The sequence below is a fragment of the Heterodontus francisci genome, chromosome 1, assembly GCF_036365525.1.
Source record: "Heterodontus francisci isolate sHetFra1 chromosome 1, sHetFra1.hap1, whole genome shotgun sequence".
In the NCBI taxonomy this organism is placed as follows: Eukaryota; Metazoa; Chordata; class Chondrichthyes; order Heterodontiformes; family Heterodontidae; genus Heterodontus; species Heterodontus francisci.
The window spans coordinates 150,740,349-150,763,264 of record NC_090371.1 but is presented as its reverse complement, the minus strand read 5'-3'; the positions used below and the strand labels follow the sequence as shown (position 1 = coordinate 150,763,264).

General features: G+C 42.8%; 1 protein-coding gene across 4 annotated transcripts in view; it reads left to right on the top strand.

The window, feature by feature from the left end:
• tbc1d19 (TBC1 domain family, member 19) overlaps positions 1–22,916 on the top strand; it is a 225,189-nt gene that overhangs the window by 48,573 nt on the left and 153,700 nt on the right. For all 4 annotated transcript variants that reach the window (XM_068009631.1, XM_068009553.1, XM_068009711.1 and 1 more), the window contains exon 4: positions 5,877–5,952. In XM_068009631.1, coding sequence (XP_067865732.1) covers positions 5,877–5,952 — 76 coding nt within the window. The remainder of the gene's footprint in view (positions 1–5,876; positions 5,953–22,916) is intronic.

Sequence of the window (22,916 nt, the reverse complement as noted above, 5' to 3'; positions counted from 1 at the left end):
TTAACATTGCACTTGGAAAAGCATAGTATGATTAGAACAAGTCAGCATGGTTTTACTAAAGGGAGATCCTGTTTGACAAGTTTATTAGTGTTTTTTGAGGATGTAACTGGTAGGGTAGATAAAGGGGAACCAGTAGATGTAGTATACCTGGATTTTCAAAAGGCATTCGATAAGGTGCCACATAAAAGATTAATAGGCAAGTTAAGGGCTCTTGGAGTTGGGGGTAATATATTAGCATGGACAGAGGATTGGTTAACAGACAGGAAGCAGAGAGTGAGCATAAATGGGGCATTTTCAAGTTTGCAGGCAGTGAATAGTGGGGTGCCACAAGGATCAGTGCAGGGGGCCTCAGCTATTTACACTCTATATTAATGACTTCGATGAAGAGACAGAGAGTAATGTATCAAAGTTTGCTGACGATACAAACTCGGTGGAAAGGTAAGCTGCAGGGGGGATGTAGAGAGGCTGCAAAGAGATGTAGACAGGTTAAGTGAGTGGGCAACAAGATGGCAAATGGAGTATTATGTAGGGAAGTGTGAAGTTAGCCACTTTAGTCGTAAAAATAGAAAATCAGAATATTTTTTAAAAGTTGTGAAACTGGTAAGTGTTGATGTTCAGAGAGACTTGGGGAACGCACAAAGTTAGATGCAGCAGACTATTAGGAAAGCAAATGGCATGTTGGCCTTTATTGCAAGGGGATTGGAGTATAGGAATAAAGAAGTCTTACTAAAATTGTACATGGCTTTGGTGAGACTGAACCTGGAACATTGTGTGCAGTTTTGGTCTCCACATTTAAGAAAGGATATACTTGCGCTGGAGGCAGTGCAGTGAAGATTTACTAAATTGGTCCCTGGGATGAGGGGATTGTCCTATGATGAGAGGCTGCGTAAATTGTGCCTATATTCGCTGGAGTTTAGAAGACTGAGAGGCAATCTAATTGAGACATACAAGATTCTGAAAGGGCTTGTTAGGGTAGAAGCTGAGAGATTGTTCCCACTAGTAGGGGAATCTAGAATACAGACACAGTCTCAAGATGAGGGGTCGATCATTCAGGACTGAGATAAGGAGAAATTACTTCACTCAAAGAGTTGTGAATCTTTGGAATGCTCTACCCCAGAGGGTTGTAGATGCTCCATCATTAATACATTTTAGGCTGGGATAGATAGATTTTTGGTCTGACAGGGAATTAAGGGTTATGGGGAGTGGGCAGGAAAGTAGAATTGAAGCCCAAGATCAGCCATGATCGTAGTGAATGGTAGAGCAGGCTCGATGGGCCATATGGTCCACTTTTGTTCCTATTTCTTGTATTTATGTTCAAATTGTTAATATATACCACAAAAAACAGGGGACCTAGTACTGAGCCCTGCGGAATGCCACTGGAAACAGCTTTCCAGTTGCAAAAACACCCGTTAACAATTACCCTTTGTTTCCTGCCACTGAGCCAATTTTGTGACCAGCTTGCTACATTCCCCTCGATCCAATGTTTTTTTTTAACCAGTGTACGATGTGGGACCTTGTCAATAGGCCTTGCTAAAATCCACGTTGACCACATCAATTGCACTACCTTTTTTAATCCTCCTCGTTACTTCCTCAAAAAATTCAATCAAGTTAGTCCGAAACGACCTCCCCTTAACAAATTCATGCTGACTATCCTTGATTAATCCGTGCCTTTCTAAGTGACAGTTTATCCTGTCTGTCAGAATTGATTCCAATAATTTGCCCACTACTGAGGTTAGACTGACAGGCCTGTAACTATTTGGTCTATCCCTCGCTCCCTTTTTAAACAAAGGTACAGCATTAGCATACATCCAATTCTCTGGCACCACACCTGTATCCAGTGGGGATTGGAAAATGATGGTCATACCTTCTGCTGTTTCCTCCCTGGCTTCTTTGAACAACCTGGGGTACATTTCATCTGGCCCTGGTGATTTATCCACTTACAAGGATGCTAATCTCCTTCATACTTCCTGTCTCCCTATGTTTATCACATCCAATACTTCACACTCCTCCTTATTTACAATGTCTGCATTGTCCCCTTCTTTTGTGAAGACGTAAAGTATTCATTCAGAACCATAGCCACATCTTCTGCCTCCACACATAGGTTACCTTTTTGGTCTTTTATGGGCCCTACTCTTTCCTTGGTTATCCTCTTACTATTAATGTATTGATAAAACATCAATGGGTTCTCCTTGATTTTACTTGCCAATATTCTTTCATGCCCTCTCTTTGCTTTCCTAATTTCCTTTTTGATTTCACCCCTTCACATTCTGTAGTCCTCTTGACTTTCTGAGTTCTCGGTGTCTGACATAAGCTTTCTTTTTCTGCCTTAACATGCCCTATAAACTCCTTGACATCCATGGGGCTCTACATTTGGCCGTTCCACCCTTTTTCTTTGCTGGAACATGTTTACACTGAAGCCCCCTGAATCTCCCCTTTGAATGCCTCCCTCTAATCTTGACACTGACTGGCCTTACCCCAATTTAGAACTTTAACTCCTGTTCTATCTCTGTCCTTTTCCATAATTATGTTAAAACTAACTGAATTATGACCACTACCACCAAAATGCTCTCCTGCTGCCACTCCTTCCACTGCCCAGCTTCATTTCCTAAAACCAAGTCCAGAACCATGCCTTCTCTTGCTCGAATTGCTACTGTTATGGAAGTGATTCTGTTTATTTGGTTAAAATATTTTTTGAGGAATTCATATTCAAACCGAATAAATGTTGGACCAGTTTTTTTTTTCAAGAGAGTCATCAAAGGGACACTGAAAGAACTGTTTTTTTACAACAATGTACTGGTTGTCACATGACTCAAGTTAAAACTAGAACAGAAACCCTGGTAACAGGAAGACCTGGGCAGAGAAGTCAGTCACGCGCCCTGATCGGGCAAGCCCGGGGGCAGCAGCATGCATCTGAGAGAGAAAGCTCTCAGACTTTTCATTGTAGTGTCAGTGTGTTTTACCTTTCGGAGTGAGCGGCTGATAACGTTAGCCTGCTGCTGAAGAAGTGAAGGAAGGAGAGAAGACCACAATGCAGCTCGCTTTCCAGCATCTCTAAAAGACACTGAGAAGTCCACTGTATCAATTCATCTCAGCTCTTTGAAGAAAGCCTGCTAAATTATTTCTCAAAGCCTTCTGAAAAGAACTGTTGTAAAAGATTCCAGTGACCGGCCTACCCTGTACTCGGAGGCTAGACTGAATGCCAGTTTTGGAACAACATATCTCATCTGCTGTTTTCTTCAAAAATGAGCAAGTAATCTGCTCAAGTGTTTTTTTTTGTCTGTAACAGAGCTCTGCATTTGCAAAATCGTGTGTGTGTGTGTGTGTGTGTGTGTGTGTGTGTGTGTGTGTGTGTGTGTGTGTGTGTGTGTGTGTGTGTGTACACTGAGGGATTAAGGTAAAAAGGGACGTCTAAAATTTAGATCTGTGTGTTTATGCTTTACTTCATTACAAGTTAAGAATTGTTCTCTAATAAACTGATAATTTTGTTAATTAAAGAAACCTGGTTAGTGTGTTCTATTCTGGGAAAAATAGAGGATATGATTGACTGTATTAGTAAGTGGGAAAATTTAAAATATATGTTGTGACCTGTAGAGAAGTGGGACTAGAATAAACAGTGCTCTCCTCCTGCCTTGGTCATAACACTACGTACTCGTCAAAAAAGTTGTCCTGAATGCACCTTAAGAATTCTGTTCCTTCCATTCCTTTCACCTAAAACTATCCCAGTTAATATTAGGGTAGTTAAAATCCTCTATTGTTTTTGCACTTTCAGAGATTTGCCTACATATTTGCTCTTCTATCTCCCTCTGACTGTTAGGGGATTTATAGTACACTCCCAGTAGCGTCACTGCCCTTTTTTGTTCCTACACCCAATCCATATGACCTCAATTGATGATCCTTCTAACATATCATCCCTCCTGACAGCTGTAATTGCTTCTTGAACCAAAATTGCCACCCCGCCTCCCTTTTTATCCCCCTCTCTATCTCGTCTGAAAAGTCTGTAACTAAAAACGTTGAACTGCCATTCCTGTCCCTCTTTAAGCCATGCTTCTGTCATAGATATGATATCATACTGCCACATTTCTATCTGTGCTCTCAGATCATCTGCTTTATTTGCTATACGCCTTGCATTGAAGTATATACCCTTGAGCACTGCCAAACTTTTTTTTAATTTGCTATCCTTTGTTTCCCATGCCTTCCAGACTCACTCCTAATTTTCTGCCTTCCATTTCTAATTTTGCCCCAACTGAATATATCCTCAGGTTCCCATCCCCCTGCCAAACAGTTTAAACCCTGCCCAACAGCATTAGCAAACTTCCCAGCAAGGATATTGGTTCCGGCTCTATTGAGCTGCAAACCGTCCGGCTTGTACAGGTCCCACCTCCCCCAGAACTGGTCCCAATGCCCCAGGAATTTAAAGCCCTCCCTCCTGTGCCATCTCTCCAGCCACGCATTTATGAGCTCTAACCTCCTATTTCTATGCTCACTAGCGCGTGGCACTGGGAGTAATTCAGAGATTACAACCTCTGAGGTCCTGCTTGTTAATGTTTTACCTAGCTCGCTAAAATCTGCTTTCAGAACCTCATCCCTCTTTCTACCTATGTTGTTGGTACCAGTGTGAACCATGACCTCTGGCTATTCACCCTCCCCCTTAAGAATATCCTGCAGCCGCACTGTGACATCCTTGACCCTGGCACCAGGGAGGCAACATACCATCCTGGAGTTACGTCTAAGGCTGCAGAAATGCCTGTCTGTTTCCCTAACTATTGAATCCGCTTCTGCTATTTCTCTTCCACTCTTCTTCCTTCCCACCCATGCAGCTGAACCACCTGTGGTGGCCTGAACTCGGCTGTTGTCACATGCCTCTGAGGAACCATTGCCCTCACCAGAATCCAAAATGGAAAACCAGTTCATGAGCGAGATAGACTCAGAGAACCCCATGCACTACCTGCCTGCTCCTCCTAGACTTTCTGGTGGTCACCCATTCCCTCTCTGCCTGCATGCTCCTAACCTGCAGTGTGATCACCTCCCTAAATGTGCTATCCACGTAGTTCTCAGTCTCGCGGATCACCACAGTGACTTCAGCCGCTGCTTGAGTTCCAAAACCCGGAGCTCAAGTTTCTGCAGCTGGTGACACTTCCTGCAAATGTGTTTGTCGAGGCCACTTGAAGCATCCACGCCTTCCCACGTACCACAGGAGGCACATTCCACTCGGCCGAGCTGCCTTGCCGTACCTTACCCTTACTTTTAAACTAGTTGCCAGTAGCATGTAGAATTACAGACCTTTACTCACCAATCCTTCTCCTGTTCTTCTGTACGTAGTTAAGGGTTATTTAAAACTGTTACATTTTTCTATTATGCAACTGTTTATAGCTATTTTCAGTTTTATGCAATTCTTGTTAACCTGTAACCTAAGTTGAAACATTTTGAGGGATAATTTACCAAAATGTAATTTGATCTTTTGCTTTTCATAAACTTTTTTGTCACTTGATAAGTTATTTTCTTTGTTGAGCTTAGGTATAGTGTAATTTCCATGCAGCTGGCAGTGTAACTGTTGCCTCAATCACAAAGAATCACATGAGCAGCATGCCTGGTTTTATTAATTGCTCCCTTCTTAATCAGCTTTTTGGAGGCACCTTTTCCTTGGTTGGTTGGCTGGAATGGGAGCTTGCAACATGCTGAATAATGGTATTGAATATAGTGTAACATAAGGTGAGATTGTAATAATATATGGATTCGTAGCTGTATTCCCCATAACCATCTCATTTATCATTTGTGCATTTTAATTCTGTTTATAACTCCTGAGACTGTTCATTGCTGTATTGCTTCAATCAATGAGACTGACTCTTGTTCTAATTGTAAGTCTTTTCCACGTGCAGCCTTCCCCAACCTGGTCATCCAGCTGCGCCACCTGAGCACACTAAGGAGGGATTGATGTACATGAGACGTGCACAGGTTGGTTCAAGATGTACAAAGTAGATAGTTGTTATTTGACATCAGACTGTAATGCAGTATTTTCTAGGTTTTACTATACTGTGGAAATTGATTGAATTGGATGACTTTAAAATTATGATGATTTTCTAAACTAGTTGATCTAGAAATGAGCATACCTAATAAGAAAACTTGTCTTCCAAGCCCAGGGGCCATCTTTACACTTGCACATTTTTCACCAATGCACATCCTAACCATCTTTACTTGTACATTGCTGTACAGTATTGCACTGGATTGAAATTCAGCATATGAGAACATCTGTTTTTCCCCATATATTTAAGTGGTATGGTTGTCATAAAGAATGGCATTTTTGGATTTTATTGTGAGAATTGTTCAAAAAATTTAAAAATTTTTTTAAATGGCTACGTTTGCTGACAACGCAACCACTAGGTGGCACATTACTGGCATATGCGCAAATGTGTTCTCATCGACAGAAATGTCACTGTTAGCGACGTCACAGGCAGCTGCCAGTAATAAAAATGGCGCTGCTCAATTTGACACAAAAAAACGAATTGAACCCAAACCCTCTCACCCCTCAATGGCTGCGATTGTCGCCTCCATGCCCCCCCATAACAGTACCCCGCTCCCTCTTGTGATTGCCACTTCTGTTCCTCCTGTGATCGCTGCTTCAATCGCCACATTCAGTTTCCCACCCCCTCCCACGATTGCTGCTTCTCTTCATCGCTCCCTCCTGTGCCTGCCTTCTCACCGCTCCCTCCTGCTGCTTCAGACTGCTTGCCGCTCTATCCCGCTGTTCTCTTCCCGACCGATGAAGCACCGGGTTGGGGTGGGGGAGAGCAAGCGGGGTGCTAGTGGCAAGGCAGTAAGTGAGTGGTGGGTTGGACTGGTGAAGAGTCGGGAGTGGTGGGATGGAGTAGTGAGCAATCGGGAGTGGTGGGATGAAGTGGTGAGCGGGCGGGAGCAGTCTTGAGCAGGCGGGCATGGGAGAGAACAGCGGGAGGCAGCAGGGAAGAGAGGCAGCGATTATGGCATTGATTGCGGGAGGGAGGGGGGTACTGTTGGAGGGATGGAGGTGGCAATTGCGGTCAATAAAGGATGAAGCAACACTGGGACGTCAGTGCATCTGAAGCCATTACGTAGTGACGTTGATGCATGCATGCGTGGACCCATACTGACAAGCTGGCAAATGTTGGGATGCACTGATGACGTCGGCGATCGCTTTGCACATGCTCTGCGTTTCAGGAGACACACCGTTAAAAACATATTTGCTAGTCATAATTTATTACTCCATTAAATATCAATTGTGATAACGTTGAATGCAGAGGACAGAGTAAATGGAAACCTAATTTTTAAAAACTATAAAGCAAAAATAAGAAAAATTTGCACTTATACAATCTTACAGCATAGAAGGAGGCCATTCGGCCTGTTGTGCCTGTGTCAGCTCTCTGAAACAGATGTCCAATTTAGTCCCAAACCCAGCTTTTTCCCCATAACTCTGGAAATTAGTCCTCTTCAAATCCATGTCCAGTAACCTTTAAAAAGTTATTAAAGAATATCATTCCACCACACTTAGATAGTGTCCAGATCTTAACAACCCTCTGTGTGAATAAATTTTTCCTCATTTCCACTCTAGTTCTTTGCCGATAGCTTAAATCTGTGACCTTTGGTTATTGACCCACTTGCCAGAGAAAATAGTTTCTTCCTACTTGCTCTATCAAAACCCCTCATAATTTTGAATATTCCTATTAGGTTTTCCCTTAATCTTCTCTGCTCTATGGAAAACAATCCCAGTTTCTCCACATAACTGAACTCCCTCATTCCTGGTATCATCCTGATAAATCTCCTCTGTATTCTCTTCAGGGGCTTGAAATCCTTACTGAAGTGTGCTGCCCAGAATTTTTACACAGTACTCTAGCTGAGGCCGAATTAGTGATTTGTAAAAGTTTTTTGTTTTTGTATTCAGTACTCCTGTTTACAAAGTTCAGTACATAGTAAGAGGAGTAGGCCATTTAGCCCCTTGAGCTTGTCCTGTCATGCAGTGAGATCATGGCTGATCTGTGACCTACCTCCCCATATCTGCCTTCTCCTCATATCCCTTAATATCTTTACTTAACAAAAATCTGTCTATATCAGATTTAAAATTAACAATTGATTAACATCATTTGCTGTTTGCAGGAGAGAATTCCAAATTTATATACCCTTTGTGTGTAGAGGTGTTTCCTAATTTCACTCCTGAAAGGCCTGCCTCTAATTTTTACACTATGCCTCCTAGTCCCAGACTCGCCAACTAGCGGAAGTAGTCCTACATTACAACAGTGACTACACTTCACAAGTACTTCATTGGCTCTAAAGTGCTTTGGGATATCTGGTGATCGTGAATGGTGCTACACAATTGCACGTCTTTATGTATTGTTTCCTCTAATATCTTGTAAACTTTGCTGAAATTACCCCTTAACTTCTAATTCTAAAAGCCAGTATATCCTTCTTAAGGTGTGGTGCCCGGAACTGCTCAGCAGGGCGGTGGAGGGTGGGTGCGTAAAGTTCTGGCCCAGGTGTGGTCTAACCAGGGCTTTGTACAGCTGAAGCATGACTTTTACCGCCTTTTATTCTAGTCCTATGGATATCAAGGCCAGCATTCCAGTAGCCTTTTGTTTACTTCTATACGTGTTCATGACATTTTAATGATCTACGTATCTGGACCCCCAAGTCTCTTTGGACCTCCACTGTTTCTAGCTTTTCACCATGTAAAAAATATTCTTCTATCCCTTTTAGGTTCAAAGTGGATTACTTCACAATTGCCTGCATTGAAATCCATTTGCTGCAGTTTTGCCCACTCACTTAATCAATCAATGTCTTGTTTTAATATTGTGCTTCCACTACATTGCTTACAATGCCACCTGTCTTTCTGCCATCGGCAAACTTGGAAATGTGGCTTTCTATTCCTTTATTTAAGTCGATAATAAATACAGTGAATAGCTGAGGTCGCAATACAGATCCTTGCAGGACACCACTAGTCACATCCAGTAAATTAGAGTACCTGCCCATTATCCCTATTCTTTGTCTCCTGCTACTCAACCAATCTCCTAACCAGGTCAGTAATTTACCTTCAATTCCATGGGCTTCAACTTTAACTAACAGTTTTTTATGAGGGACTTTATTAAATGAATTCTGGAACTCCATATAAATAAAGTACATAGATATTCCCTTGTCCACAACTTCAGTCATCTCTTCAGTAAAATCAATCAGGTTCATCAGGCATGACCTACCCTTTGCAAATCTATGCTGGCTGTCTCTATTAGCTGACAATTTTCAAGGTGTTTGGTCATTCTATTCTTAATTATAGACTCTCACAATTTCCCAACAACAGATGTTATGCTAACTGGTCTATAATTCCATGGTTTCACTCTCATCTTTCTTAAATAGTGGAGTGACACGTGCAATTTTACAATCTAAAGGAATGGATCCTGAATTGAGAGAATTTTGGTGGATTATAGTTAGGGCATCTGCAATGTTCTCACCTACTTCCTTTAAAATCCTGGGATGGAAACCATCTATTCCTGAGAATTTGTCACTCTTTAGTGCCATTATTTTCTTTGTTACCGTTATTTTGCTTACGCTAATTTTGGTGAGTCCCTATCCCTGATTCAATTTCATTTTTCTTGGGATTTCCGGCATGCTGACCTCTTCCTCTACTGTAACTACTGAGGCAAAATAGTTATTCAGCATGCCCGCCATTTCCTTATTTTCATTAACAATATCATCACGATCAATTTTCAAAGGGCTGACAATGCTCTTGACTACCCTCTTTTCCCTATTACATAGTAAACATTTTTATATGTTTATTTTGATATACCTTGCAAGTTTTTTTCATCCTCCCTTTTTGTAGCTTTTACGATATGTTTTGTCACTGTTTGCTGTTCTTTGTATCTCTCGCATTCAGCAGGATCTGTGCTATTTTGTGCATTTTTATATGCTTTTTCTTTTAGTTTGATGTTGTCTCTTGCCTCTTTAATTGGCTTTTTATTGATAAGTGGAGCCCTTGCACCTTAGGGGTATAAACTGGTTCTGTATCACATTTATTTGAACACCTCTGACTTATTATCTGTCTTTTTACCCATTAACAGATTTGTCCAGTTTACTATGGACAGTCTCTGTCACATTGCATTGAAGTCAGCCTTACCTAAATCTTGAATTTTAGTAGCTGTTTCATGTTTTTCCTTTTTGAGGCTCTACATTGAACTTGCTATTTTGATTGCGAATGGATAAATGTTTAAGCTGTTAGGCCCCTTGTTAGTTCTAGGACGTATTGTTGCAGAAAACTATCCCAAATTAACTCTGGAAATTAACTAACTTTTTGACATGAGCTAGTCTGCTTATCTTAATCGATATGAAAATTAAAATCCCCCATTAAAACCACTCTGCCTTTGCTACATGCTTGTCTAATCTTTAATCTCCAAGCCACACATCATCCTGCCTCGGAACTAGATTGCCATTCCTTCACTGTCACTGGGTCAAAAACCTAGATCCCTTCCTAACAGCACGGTGGGTGTACTTACACCAGATGGACTACAGTTGTTCAAGAAGGTGGCACACCACCACCTTCTCAAGGGCAATTAGGGATGGGCAACAAAATCTGGCCTTGCCAGCGATGCTTGCATCCCATGAAAGAATAAAAAATAACATTTATGCATTCTACCACTTCACATCTGCTACAAGGGGCATAATTCCCACTATGCTGCTCTCTTATCATTGAAATGATTTTTATCCTTAATCAGTAAAGCTACTCCTCCATCTCTACCATTTTCTTAACTTTTCTGCAGACCTTAGAGTTCTGACCGTCTTGCAGCCATGTCTCAGTAATGGTGACCTTGTCATACCCTCTAAGTTAAATTTGCTCCTGCAATTCATTCAGTTTGTTCCTTATACCCTGTGTGTCTTTAAAAGGAATCATTATTTGGGCCACACACCTTTACCTGTCCTTCTGTTCTGATGTTTAACTCTGATGTTTTTTAATGCTTTCTCCTGTTTAATTGCCTTACATCTTTTAGTTTTCCATCTACCTGTAGTGCCCAAAACACAGTTTTCGACTGTTACTCTACTCTCTTCCCTTTTGCTTGTTTTCGAACTATTATTTATGCTACCTTTTCCACCTTAGCCTTCCCCCCAATTTACTCGTTTAAAGTTCTCATGACTGCCCTATATATCCTTTCTGCAAGGACCCTGGACTTAGTCTGGTTCAGCTAGTGCCATCTTAACAGCACAGTTCCTTCCTGTCCCAGTACTGGTGCCAGTGCCTCATGAAATGGAGCACCTCTTTCCCACACCACTCCTTCAGCCACATGTTCACCATCCTATTCTGCTTACCCCTACATCAGTTTACTAATGGCTTAGGTAATAATCCAGAGATTATAACCCTTGAGGTCCTGTTCTTTAGTTTAGCTCCGAGCTCCTGGTACTCTCCAAACAGGAACTCTTGCCAACTCTTCTTGTTGGGGGCAGCAACCCCATGTTGTTACACCCAACATAGATCACAATGACTGGATCCTCCCCCCTCCCTTCCTTCTCCAATATCCTTTCAAACCAGTTGGAGATCTCCCTCACCCTGGCAGCAGGTAGATAACATAGCATGTGGGATTCTTGATCCTGTTTACAAAGGATGCTATCTGTCTCCCAAATTATTGAATCCCCTGCAGGTATCACGTTACGCTTTCCTTCCTTGTCCTCCTGCTCCCCTCTTTGGACAGCCTCCAAGGTGCCATGGTCAGAATTCTGGCAGTTTTTCCAGCAGTCTTTATCATTATCCTGACAGGTAGCAAGTACATTGTACCTGTTGAATAGGATCACTTTCTGGATTCTCATTCTCTATCTCACCTGGGTTCTCCTTACTCTGTACACTATCAGTCACATTAACCCCATTCTAAAGCTGCACTTCTTTACGAGGTGTGACTGGGGTCTGGAGCAAACGGTCCAGATATTGCTCCCTCTCCCTCATATGTCTAAGTGTTTCCAACTAGCTCAATGACTGTGTCAAAGAGATTGAAGGTGGAGACATCTACTGCAGATGTGTTCACTCCAGGCAGTCTCGCTGTCCACAAACTGCCAAATACTGTAGTTCAGACACACAACCTGCTCTGCCATATCTTATCTTTATTATTTACATTATTTTCCATGTCCTGTTCACCTATCACCCCTGTGCTCACTGATCTACATTGGCTCCCAGTTCAGCAACACTTCGATTTTAAAATTCTCATCCTTTTTTTCAAATCTCTCCAGGGCCTCGCCCCTCCCTATCTCTGTAACCCGTTCCAGCCCACAACCCTCTGAGATATCCACGCTGCTCAAATTCTGGCCCCTTAAGCATCCCCAATTTTAATCGCTCCACCATTGGTGGCCATGCCTTCAGTTGCCTAGACCCTAAGCTCTAGATACCCTCCCTACACCTCTCTGCCTCTCCATCTCAATTTCCTCCTTTAGGATACTCCTTAAAACCTACCTCTTTGACCAAACTTTTGTTTATCTGATCTAATATCTCCTCCCCCTGATACCCACTCTGCTCATGCAGGACCCTCTCCCCCGATACCCGGGAGTCACCGGGGAGCGGAGGTAGAGCGGTCCCGGAGGGGTGGAGCATCGGAGCTGTGAGTATAAATAACTTACCTCGGGGATTTTGTGACCTAGAGACCGGGGAGCGGAGGTTGAGCGGACCTGGAGGGGTGGAGCATCGGAGCTGTGAGTATAAATAACTTACCTCGGGGATTTTGTGACCTAGTCACCGGGGAGCAGAGGTAGAGCGGACCCAGAGGGGTGGAGCTGCTTTCACTGCTTCAGTGTTCCAACTGAAACTGAGAAAAATCTGAAAAAAATGGCGTCACAGGAAAACTGGTAGGGAATCTGCACTAAATTTGATAAACTAATTTGAAAAATTTGAAAAACTAATTAACTGAAGTAGAGTAGAGATGGCAGGGCAGGTGATATGCCATAGCTGCATGATGTGGGATCTGGTAGATCCCATTACGAGCCACAGTGACCACATCTGCACCAAGTGTTTGCAGCTCAAAAAACTTCGGCTCAGAGCTGATGGGCTGGAGTCTGAGCTTCAGACACTGCAGCACATCAGGGAGAGGGAGAGGTTCCTGGACACTGCTTAAGGCAGTCACACCCCGTAGATTAAGTATCTCAAATTTGGCCAGTGGTCAGGGACAGGAGGGTGTGACTGCAAGTGAGGCAGGTAGAGGGATCCTGAATTCAGCAATGGAGGAGCCTCCACTCTTGACCTTGTCTAATAGGTATGAGGTACTTGCCTCCTGTGTGGATGAGGAAAAGGACTGTTGGGAGGATGAGCAAACTGACCACTGCACCGTGGTACAGGAGGCCATTCAAGCGGGGGGAGCAAAAAGAAAAGTGGTAGTGGTAGGGGATTCCATAATTAGGGGTACTGATAGCATCCTTTGTAAGCAGGACCGAGGGTCCCACATGGTATGTTGCCTACCCGGTGCGAGGGTGAGGGACATCTCTATCCGGCTTGAAAGGATATTGGAGAGAGAGGGGGAGGATCCAATTGTTGTGGTCCACGTTGGGACAAACAACATCGGCAAGACTAGGCAAGAGGACCTGTTTGGGGATTATCAGGAACTAGGAACAAAATAAAAAAACAGATCCTCAAGGGTTAATAATCTCTGGATTACCCACGTGCCAATTGGCAGGGATAAAAAAATTAGGGAAGTAAACACGTTGCTAAAGGAGTGGTGTGGGAAAGAGGGGTTCCATTTCATGGGGCACTGGCGTCAGTATTGCGACAGGAGGGAACTGTACCATTGGGATGGGCTGCACCTGAACCGATCTGGGACCAGTGTCCTAGCAAATGGATAAATAGGGTGGTCACAAGGACTTTAAACTAGTAAATGGGGGGAGCGGGAGGCCTCGGGGAAGTCAGTACAGTTTCAAAAACAAGTAACAGGGCAGAGAGTAAAGAAACAGTCAGGAACCCTACTTCAGGAATTGCAGGTAATGGCAAAACTGCAAGAAGTATACTGGCTAAACAAAGAAGAGAGAAATAATAAACAGGCGAATAAAGCATCAGTGCTGAGGGACAGGTTAGGGGATATAGCCCAAATAAGAGTTCTATATACAAATGAATGGAGTGTAAGGAATAAACTAGATGAGCAGCAGGCACAAATTCAAATGGAAGATTATGATATGGTGGCCATTGTGGAGACGTGGCTGCAGGATGGTCGGGAATGGGAACTAAATATACCTGGTTATAAAGTTTACAGGAGGGACAGGGAAAATGGCAGAGGGGGTGGAGTAGCCTTATTGATTAAAAATAATATCACCTCATTGGTGAGAGAGGATATAATGAGGGAAAAGCATCCAGTGGAGACCTTATGGAACTGAGGAACAGAAAAGGATCTAAATCTGTAATAGGTGTTGTGTATAGACCCCCTGGTAGCAGTTCTGAGGTGTTAGATTGTATAAGTGCACAAATTAGGCAAGTGTGTAACAAAGGCAGAGTAGTATTAATGGGGGATTTTAACTTACACATAGATTGGGAGAGGCAGACTAGCACCTGTCAGAAAGGTAGTGAATTTCTGGAATGTGTCCAGGATAGATTCCTACAGCAATATGTCCTAGATGTAACGAGGGGACAGGCAATATTAGATTTAGTTATGAGTAATGAGCCAAATTTAATTAGTAGCCTAACTGTGCATGAACATTTATCAAATAGTGATCACAGCATGATCGAATTCAAGGTAGCGTTTGAAAGTGATAAGGACGAATCAGCTACTAGAATTTTAGACTTGGGTAAGGCTGACTTTAAAGGGATGAGACAGAGACTGTCCACGGTAAACTGGGAAGATCTGTTAATGGGTCAAATGACTGAAGAACAGTGGAGAATATTTAAAGAAACATTTAATGAAATACAGAGCGAGTATATGCCCCTGAGAGGAAAAAGTTCCACTTCACAGAAAAATAGACATGGACAACTAAAGAGATTAGGGAAAGCATAAAACTAAAAGAAAGGGCTTACAAAAATGCAAAATGCAGCACAGATCCTGCCGAATGGGATAGGTACAAAGACCAGCAAAGGGTCACAAAGCAGCTTATAAGAGCTACTAAAAGGGATTATGAAAGGAAACTTGCAAGGGACATCAAAATCAATAAGAAGAAATTTTATAGTTACATAAAGGGAAAGCGGGTGGTCAAGAGCAATGTAGGCCCACTAAAAGCAGAAAATTGAGATATTGTCATTGATAATGGGGAAATGGCAGACATGTTGAACAATTACAAGAAATGCTGGAGTGAATCCAGCATTTCTTGTTTTTGTTTCAGATTTCCAGCATCCGCAGTATTTTGCTTTTATTATTATGTTGAACAATTACTTTGCCTCAGTATTTACAGTTGAAAAGGAGGATAACTTGCCGGAAGTCCCGAAAAAATTAATAGCCGATAGGGGACAGGGACTTAATACAATTAACGTAAGTAAAACATCAGTAACAAGGAAATTAATGGAACTAAAGAGTGAGAAATCCCCAAGACCTGACCGTTTCCATCCGAGGGTGTTAAAGGAAGTAGGGGAGCACATTGTAGATGCCCTAACTATAGTCTTTCAGTGTTCCCTAGATTCAGGAGTGGTCCCTCTGGATTAGAAAGTTACACCTCACTCCACTTTTTAAGAAGGGTGAAAGGGGGAACCAAGGAAATTACAGACCAGTTAGCCTGACATCTGTGGTGGGGAAGTTGCTGGAGTCTATAATCAAGGATAGGGTGACTGAACACTTAGAAAAATTTCAGTTAATCAGGGACAGCCAGCATGGATTCATGACGGGAAGGTCGTGCCTGACAAATCTCATTGAATGTTTTGAAGAGGTGACTAAAGTAGTGGACAGGGGAATGTCTATGGATGTTATTTATATGGACTTCCAGAAGGCATTTGATAAAATCCCACAAAAGAGGCTGTTAACTAAGGTAGAACCCCATGGAGTTAAGGGCAAATTATTGACATGGTTAGGAAGTTGGTTGAGTGGCAGGCGACAGAGAGTGGGGATAATGAGTAAGTGCTCTGATTGGCAGGATGTGGCTAATGGTGTCCCACAGGGATCTGTGTTGGGGCCTCAATTATTCACATTATTCATTAACAACTTGGATGATGGCATAGTAAGTCATATATCCAAATTTGCTGATGATACAAAGTTAGGCAGCATTGTAGACAGTCTAGATGATAGCATAAACTTGCAAGGAGATATTGACAGACTAGGTGAATGGTCAAAGCTGTGGCAGATGGATTTCAATGTGGGCAAGTGTGAGGTTATCCATTTTGGACCAAAAAAGGATAGAGCAGGGTACTTTCTAAATGGGAAGAGGTTAAGTACAATGGATGCCCTAAGAGACTTAGGGGTTCGGGTGCAGAGATCTTTAAAGTGCCACGAGCAAGTGCAGAAAATAATCAAAAAGACTAATGGAATGCTAGCCTTTATATCTAGAGGATTGGAGTATAAAGACACAGAGGTTATGCTGCAGCTGTACAAAACCGTGGTTAGACCCCACTTGGAGTACTGTGAGCAGTTCTGGGTACCACACCTTAGGAAGGATATATTGGCCTTGGAGGGAGGGTTTACAAGAATGATACCTGGACTACAGGAGTTAACTTACGAGGTGAGATTACACAAATTAGGCCTGTTTTTGCTAGAATTTAGAAGGTTAAGGGGTGATCTGATCGAAGTCTTCAAGATATTAACCGGAAAAGACAGGCTAGATAAAGATAAACTATTTCCACTGGTTGGAGATTCTAAAATTGGGGGCATAGTCTAAAAATTAGGGCCAGACCGTTCAGGAGAGATGTTAGGAAGCACCTCTTCACGCAAAGGGTGGTAGAGATTTGGAACTCTCTCCCACAAGCAGCAGCTGAAGCTAGAACAGTTGTTAATTTTAAATCTGAGATAGATAGATTTTTGTTAAGCAAAGATATTAAGGGATATGGGCCAAAGGCAGGTATATGGAGTTAGGCCGCGGATCAGCCATGATCTCATTGAATGGCAGGACAGGCCTGAGGGACTGAATGGCCTATTCCTGTTCCTATCTTCCTATGTTTCTTCCTGTGTGGCTCAGTGTCATATTTTGTTTTATAATGCTCCAGTGAAGTGTCTTGGGATGTTTTATTATGTTAAAGGCTCTATATAAATATAAGTTGTTGTTATGTCTGCTTTTTAGTTTTTCTACACACTAACCTGCACTAAGCACTAAAACACTGGACAAAAATTTTAAGTACTTACTGCCTCAAGCTTACGCAGACGATTACAAGTACTGGAGGCACCTCTTTCCCCCTCTGCACTGATATGCTTTCTTAACTGACTTATCAACTTGCCTTGCCACCTTCAGGAATTCGTGAAAATGTGACCCCAGGCCCCTCTGAAAAATAGTAACATTTAGATTATACTGCCTGTCTATTTCTCCCAAAGTGTAACACTTCACATTAAATTGTATCTGCAGTGTCTATCCATTACATTGTCTGTCTATGTCCTTCTGAAGTCTGTTACTATCTGTTCACTGTTGACGACGTTGGCAAGTTTTGTATCATCTGCATACTTCAGAATTGTACTCCCTATTCCCAACTCCAGATCATTTGTGTATAACAAGAAAAACAATGGTCCTAATACCAATACCAGTGGGGCACACTGCATACTTCCCTCCATTCCATGCACTACTACTCTCTGCCCCTTATCCCTTAGCCAGTTTTGTAAATGAGTTACACCATCCCTTTAATACCATGTGCTTGTATTTTCCAAATCAGTCTGTTATGCGATACTTTATCAAATGACTTTTGAAACTCTGCCATTTTAACAGTTAAAGCTTCCCGGCTCTAATTATCTCCTTTTCATGATGGATATCCAGTCCCTCTACATTTTCCTTGCTTACCAGACGCTCTCCACTTCTTCCTTAAATGAACATAGGAAATGGGAGCAGGAGTAGGCCATTCGGCCCCTCAAGCCTGCTCCGTCATTCAGCTAGATCATGGTTTTATCTTCTACCTCAATGCCATTTTCCCGCACTATCCCCATATCCCTTCATATCTTTAATGTCTAGAAGCCTATCGATCTCTGTCTTAAATATACTCAAAGACTGAGCCTTCACAGCCTTCTGGGGGAGAGAATTCTGAAGATTCACCACCCTCTGAGTGAAGAAATGCCTCCTCATCTCAGTCATAGAGTCATAGAGAGATACAGCACTGAAACAGGCCCTTCGTCCCACCGAGTCTGTGCCGACCATCAACCACCCATTTATACTAATCCTACATTAATCCCATATTCCCTACCACATCCCCACCTTCCCTCAATTCTCCTACCATCTACCTACACTCGGGGCAATTTACAATGGCCAATTTACCTATCAACCTGCAAACCTTTGGCTGTGGGAGGAAACCGGAGCATCTGGCAGAAACCCATGCGGTCACAGGGAGAACTTGCAAACTCTGCACAGACAGTACCCAGAACCGAACCCGGGTCGCTGGAGCTGTGAGGCTGCGGTGCCAACCACTGCGCCACTGTGCCGCCCCTAAATCCTAAATGGCCTACCTCTTAATCTGAGACCGTGTCACCTGTTTCTAGACCCCCCCAGCCATGGGAGATATCCTTCCTGCATCTACCCTGTCGAGCCCAATGGAAGCCCAACTGGTCTTCATTAACCACCACCCTCTGCCTGGCTGAACCTGTTCTGATATTGATCAACTTCTCCTTTTGACTCCACTCACTTCCTCCAAATTAAAGGTGTTGGTACAGGCACCCGTCTGGCTCTTAGCTATGCCTGCTTTTTTGGGGATATATGTGGAATATTCTTTGTTCCAATCCTACTGAGGTTTCCTCCCTCACCCCTTTTTCTGGTAGATTGATAATTGCATCAGTGCTGCTTCTTGCTCTCGCACTGGAAAAACTCACAAAACTTGCTTCCAATTTACAGCAATTTACAATCTATATCAGTGACTTAGATAAGGAGATTGCGTGTAATGTACAAGTTTGCTGATGATACAAAGTTAGGTGGGCAAATAAGCTGTGGGGAGGATGCAAAGAGGCTGCAAAGGGATGTAGACAGGTTAATTGAGTGGGCAGGAGCATGGCAGATCGGGTATAATGTGGGGAAGTATGAAGTTATCCACTTTGGAAGGGAAAATAGAAAAGCAGAATATGCTGGTATTCAGAAGAACCTGAGTATCCTTGTACATGAATCAGAGAAAGTTAACATGCAGGTACAAGCAATTCGGAAAGCAAATGGTGTGGTAGCTTTTATTACAAAGGGATTAGAGTATAAGAATGAAGAAGTCTACTGCAAATGCATAGAGCTCTGGTGAGACCACAAATGAAGTACTGTGCACAGCTTTGGTCACCTTACCCAAGGAAGGATATACTAGCCCTGGAAGGAGTGCAATGAAGGTTCACTAGACTGATTCTGAGATGAGGGGATTGCCCTATGAGGAGAGATTGAATAGACTGGGGCTATATTCCATTGAGTACAGAGAATGAGAGGTGATCTCTTTGAAACATGTAAAATTCTTAAGGGGCTTGATAGGGTAGATGCTGGAAGGATGTTTCCCCTGGCTAGGGAGTCTAGAACGAGGGGTCATAGAAACATAGCACAAAAGAAGGCCATTCGGCTGGCCCATTTTGTCTGTGTTGGCTGAAAAAGAGCTATCCCGCCTAATCCCACTTTCCAACTCTTGGTCTTGTAGGTTACAGCACTTCATGTTCATATCCAAGTAATTTTTAAATGCGATGAGAGTTTCTGTCTCTACTGCCCTTTTAAGCAGTGAGTTACAGACCCCCATCACTGTCTGGGTAAAAAAGTTTCTGCTTAACTCCTCTCTAATTCTTCTTCCTGTTACTTTAAATTTATTTTCCCTGGTTATTGACGTCTCTGTTAAGGGAAATAGGTCCTTCCTAGCCACACTATCTAGGCCCCTCATAATTTTGTATTCGCCAACTAAATCTCCCCTCAGTCTCCTTTGTTCCAAAGAAAATAACCCCAGGCTATCCAATCTTTCCTCATAGCTTAAAAACCTGCATTCCTGGCAACATTTTTTGTAAATCTCCTCTGTACCCTCTTTTGCTTGATCACACCCTTCGTGTAATATGATGACCAGAACTGTATACATTACTCCAGCTGCGGCCTAACTAGTGTTTTATACAGTTCTAGCATAACCTCTCTGCTGTTATATTTATTTGGTTAATAAAGCAAAGTATCCAATATGCCTTCGTAACTGCTTTACCTACCTGTCCTGTTGCCTTAAGAGATCTGTGGACAGGCACTGCAAGGGCCCTCTGTTCCTCTACACTTCTCAGTATCCTACTATTGTGTTTTCCCTTGCCTTGTTTGTCTTCCCTAAATGCATTGTCTCACATTTCTCCAGATTGAATTCCATTTGCCATTTTTTGCCCACCTGACCAGTCCATTGATATCTGCTTTCAGTCTACAGCTTTGTTCTTCCACTGTCAAGCACACGACCAATCTTTGTATCATCTGCAAACTTATTAATTATGCTTCCTACATTTAAGTCTAAATTATTGGTATATATCACGAAAAGCAAGGGACCTAGTACTGAGCCCTGCAGAACCTCAATGGAAACAGCCTTCTAGTCATAAAAACAACTGTTGAACATTACCCTTTGCTTCCTGCCACTCAGCCAATTTTGGATCCAACTTACCATTTTCCTTGGATCCCATGAGCTTTTAGTTTTCCGACCAGTCTGCCATGTGAGACGTTGTCAAAAGCCTTATAAATTATATGTAGACTACATCAAATGTGCTATCCTCATCAATCCTCCTCGTTACCTCCTTAAAAAATTCAGTCACCATAAGTAATTCACTAACTTTCCTTAACAAATCCATTCTGATTGTTTGTTTTTGATTAATCCGTGCCTTTCTGAATGATGATTTATACTATCCCTCAGAGGTGAGGTGAGAGTGACTGCCCTTGACATCAAGGCAACATTTGATGGAGTATGACATCAAGGAGTCTGAGCAAAACTGGAGTCAATGGGAATCGGGGAAAACTCTCCGCTGATTGGAGTCATACCTAGCATAAAGGAAGATGGTTGTGGTTGTTGGAGGTCAATCATCTCAGTCCCAGGAATCACTGCAGGCGTTCCTCAGAGTAGTGTCCTAGGCCCAATCATCATTAGCTGCTTCATTAATGTCCTTCCTTCCATCATAAAGTCAGAAGTGGGGATGTTCGCTGATGATTGCACAATGTTCAGCACCATTCGCGACTCCTCAGATACAGAAGCAGCCTGTGTCCAGATGCAGCAAGATCTGGACAACATCGAGGCTTGGGCTGATAAGTGGGCAAGTAACATTCCCGCCACGCAAACAAGAGAGAATCTAACCATCTCCCTTAATGTTCAATGGTATTACCATCGCTGAATCCCCCACTATCAACATCCTGGGAGTTGCCATTGAGTCCAGAAGGCTGCAAGGCCTAATTGAAGGATGAGGTGCTGTTCCTCAAGCTTACGTTGAGCTTTGTTGGAACAGTGCAAGAGGCCGAGGTCAATGCGAGAGCAAGGCAGAGAAATAAAATGACAGGTGACCGGAAACTCGGGGTTATTCTTGCTGACTGATCAGAGGTGTTCCACAAAGTGGTCACCCAATCTGTGTTTGGTCTCCCCAGTGTACAGCAGACCACATTGAGAGCAGCAAATACAACATACTAAAAAGAAGTACACATAAATCACTCTTTCACTTGGAAGGAATTTTTGGGGCCTTGGATGATGAGAAGGGAGAACATAAAAGGGGAGATGTTGCATTCCTGTACTTACATTGAAAGCTTCCATGGGAAAGGAAGGAAGTGTCAAACAGAACCCCCCCCCCCCCCACCTGCCAAGAGTGAGGCATATTAATTTTGTCATATGAACTTTGATTTTAAACTGTTGCTGGAGAGAGGAAATGACTTGCTAAACAGACCAGCCGTGGCTGGAAAAACATTTGCATACTAATAGACAGTGCTTGGAGGGACAAAGGGGCTATTTCCTGCTCCAATTTAACCCACAATGGACTTTGAGCACCAGGTATTGTGTGTAAGAAGAGACATTCTATGGTCAGCTAAGACAAGAGAATCCACAAACTGACATAGTCAGACCAGCTAGTCACATGACTAACCTGCTTGACAATCTGGGTTTTTTCTGAATTGTACAAAGCGTTTGAACTGAAAAAGACTGTTTGTTCCTGGAGTGAGAAGACCTCTCCTGTGTGCTCTTATCTCTTTGTCACAAGCCTCTGGACCCACTGAGGACACTAACTTCAAGAGAGAAAAGTCCCCTACATCAAACAAGATTTAAGAAGAATACTGGGCCCCGACGAAAAGCAAGACGTACCTACAATCAAGGACTTTACAGCGAGTTCGAAGAACAGTAACCAAAACCATCTTCAGATATTGACTCAAACTTTTCCACTTTATTTTTTCTGCTCTTTTCTGTCTCTATCTGCATATGTCGTCAGCAGACGTGGTCTCTTCAGACTACTAGAAAAGATCGGATGTCCACCAAAGCTACTAAGTATCATCACCTCATTCCATGACAATATGAAAGGCACAATTCAACATGGTGGCTCCTCATCAGAGCCCTTTCCTATCCTGAGTGGTGTGAAACAGGGCTGTGTTCTCGCACCCACACTTTTTGGGATTTTCTTCTCCCTGCTGCTTTCACATGCGTTCAAATCCTCTGAAGAAGGAATTTTCCTCCACACAAGATCAGGGGGCAGGTTGTTCAACCTTGCCCGTCTAAGAGCGAAGTCCAAAGTACGGAAAGTCCTCATCAGAGAACTCCTCTTTGCTGACGATGCTGCTTTAACATCTCACACTGAAGAATGCCTGCAGAGTCTCATCGACAGGTTTGCGTCTGCCTGCAATGAATTTGGCCTAACCATCAGCCTCAAGAAAACGAACATCATGGGGCAGGATGTCAGAAATGCTCCATCCATCAATAT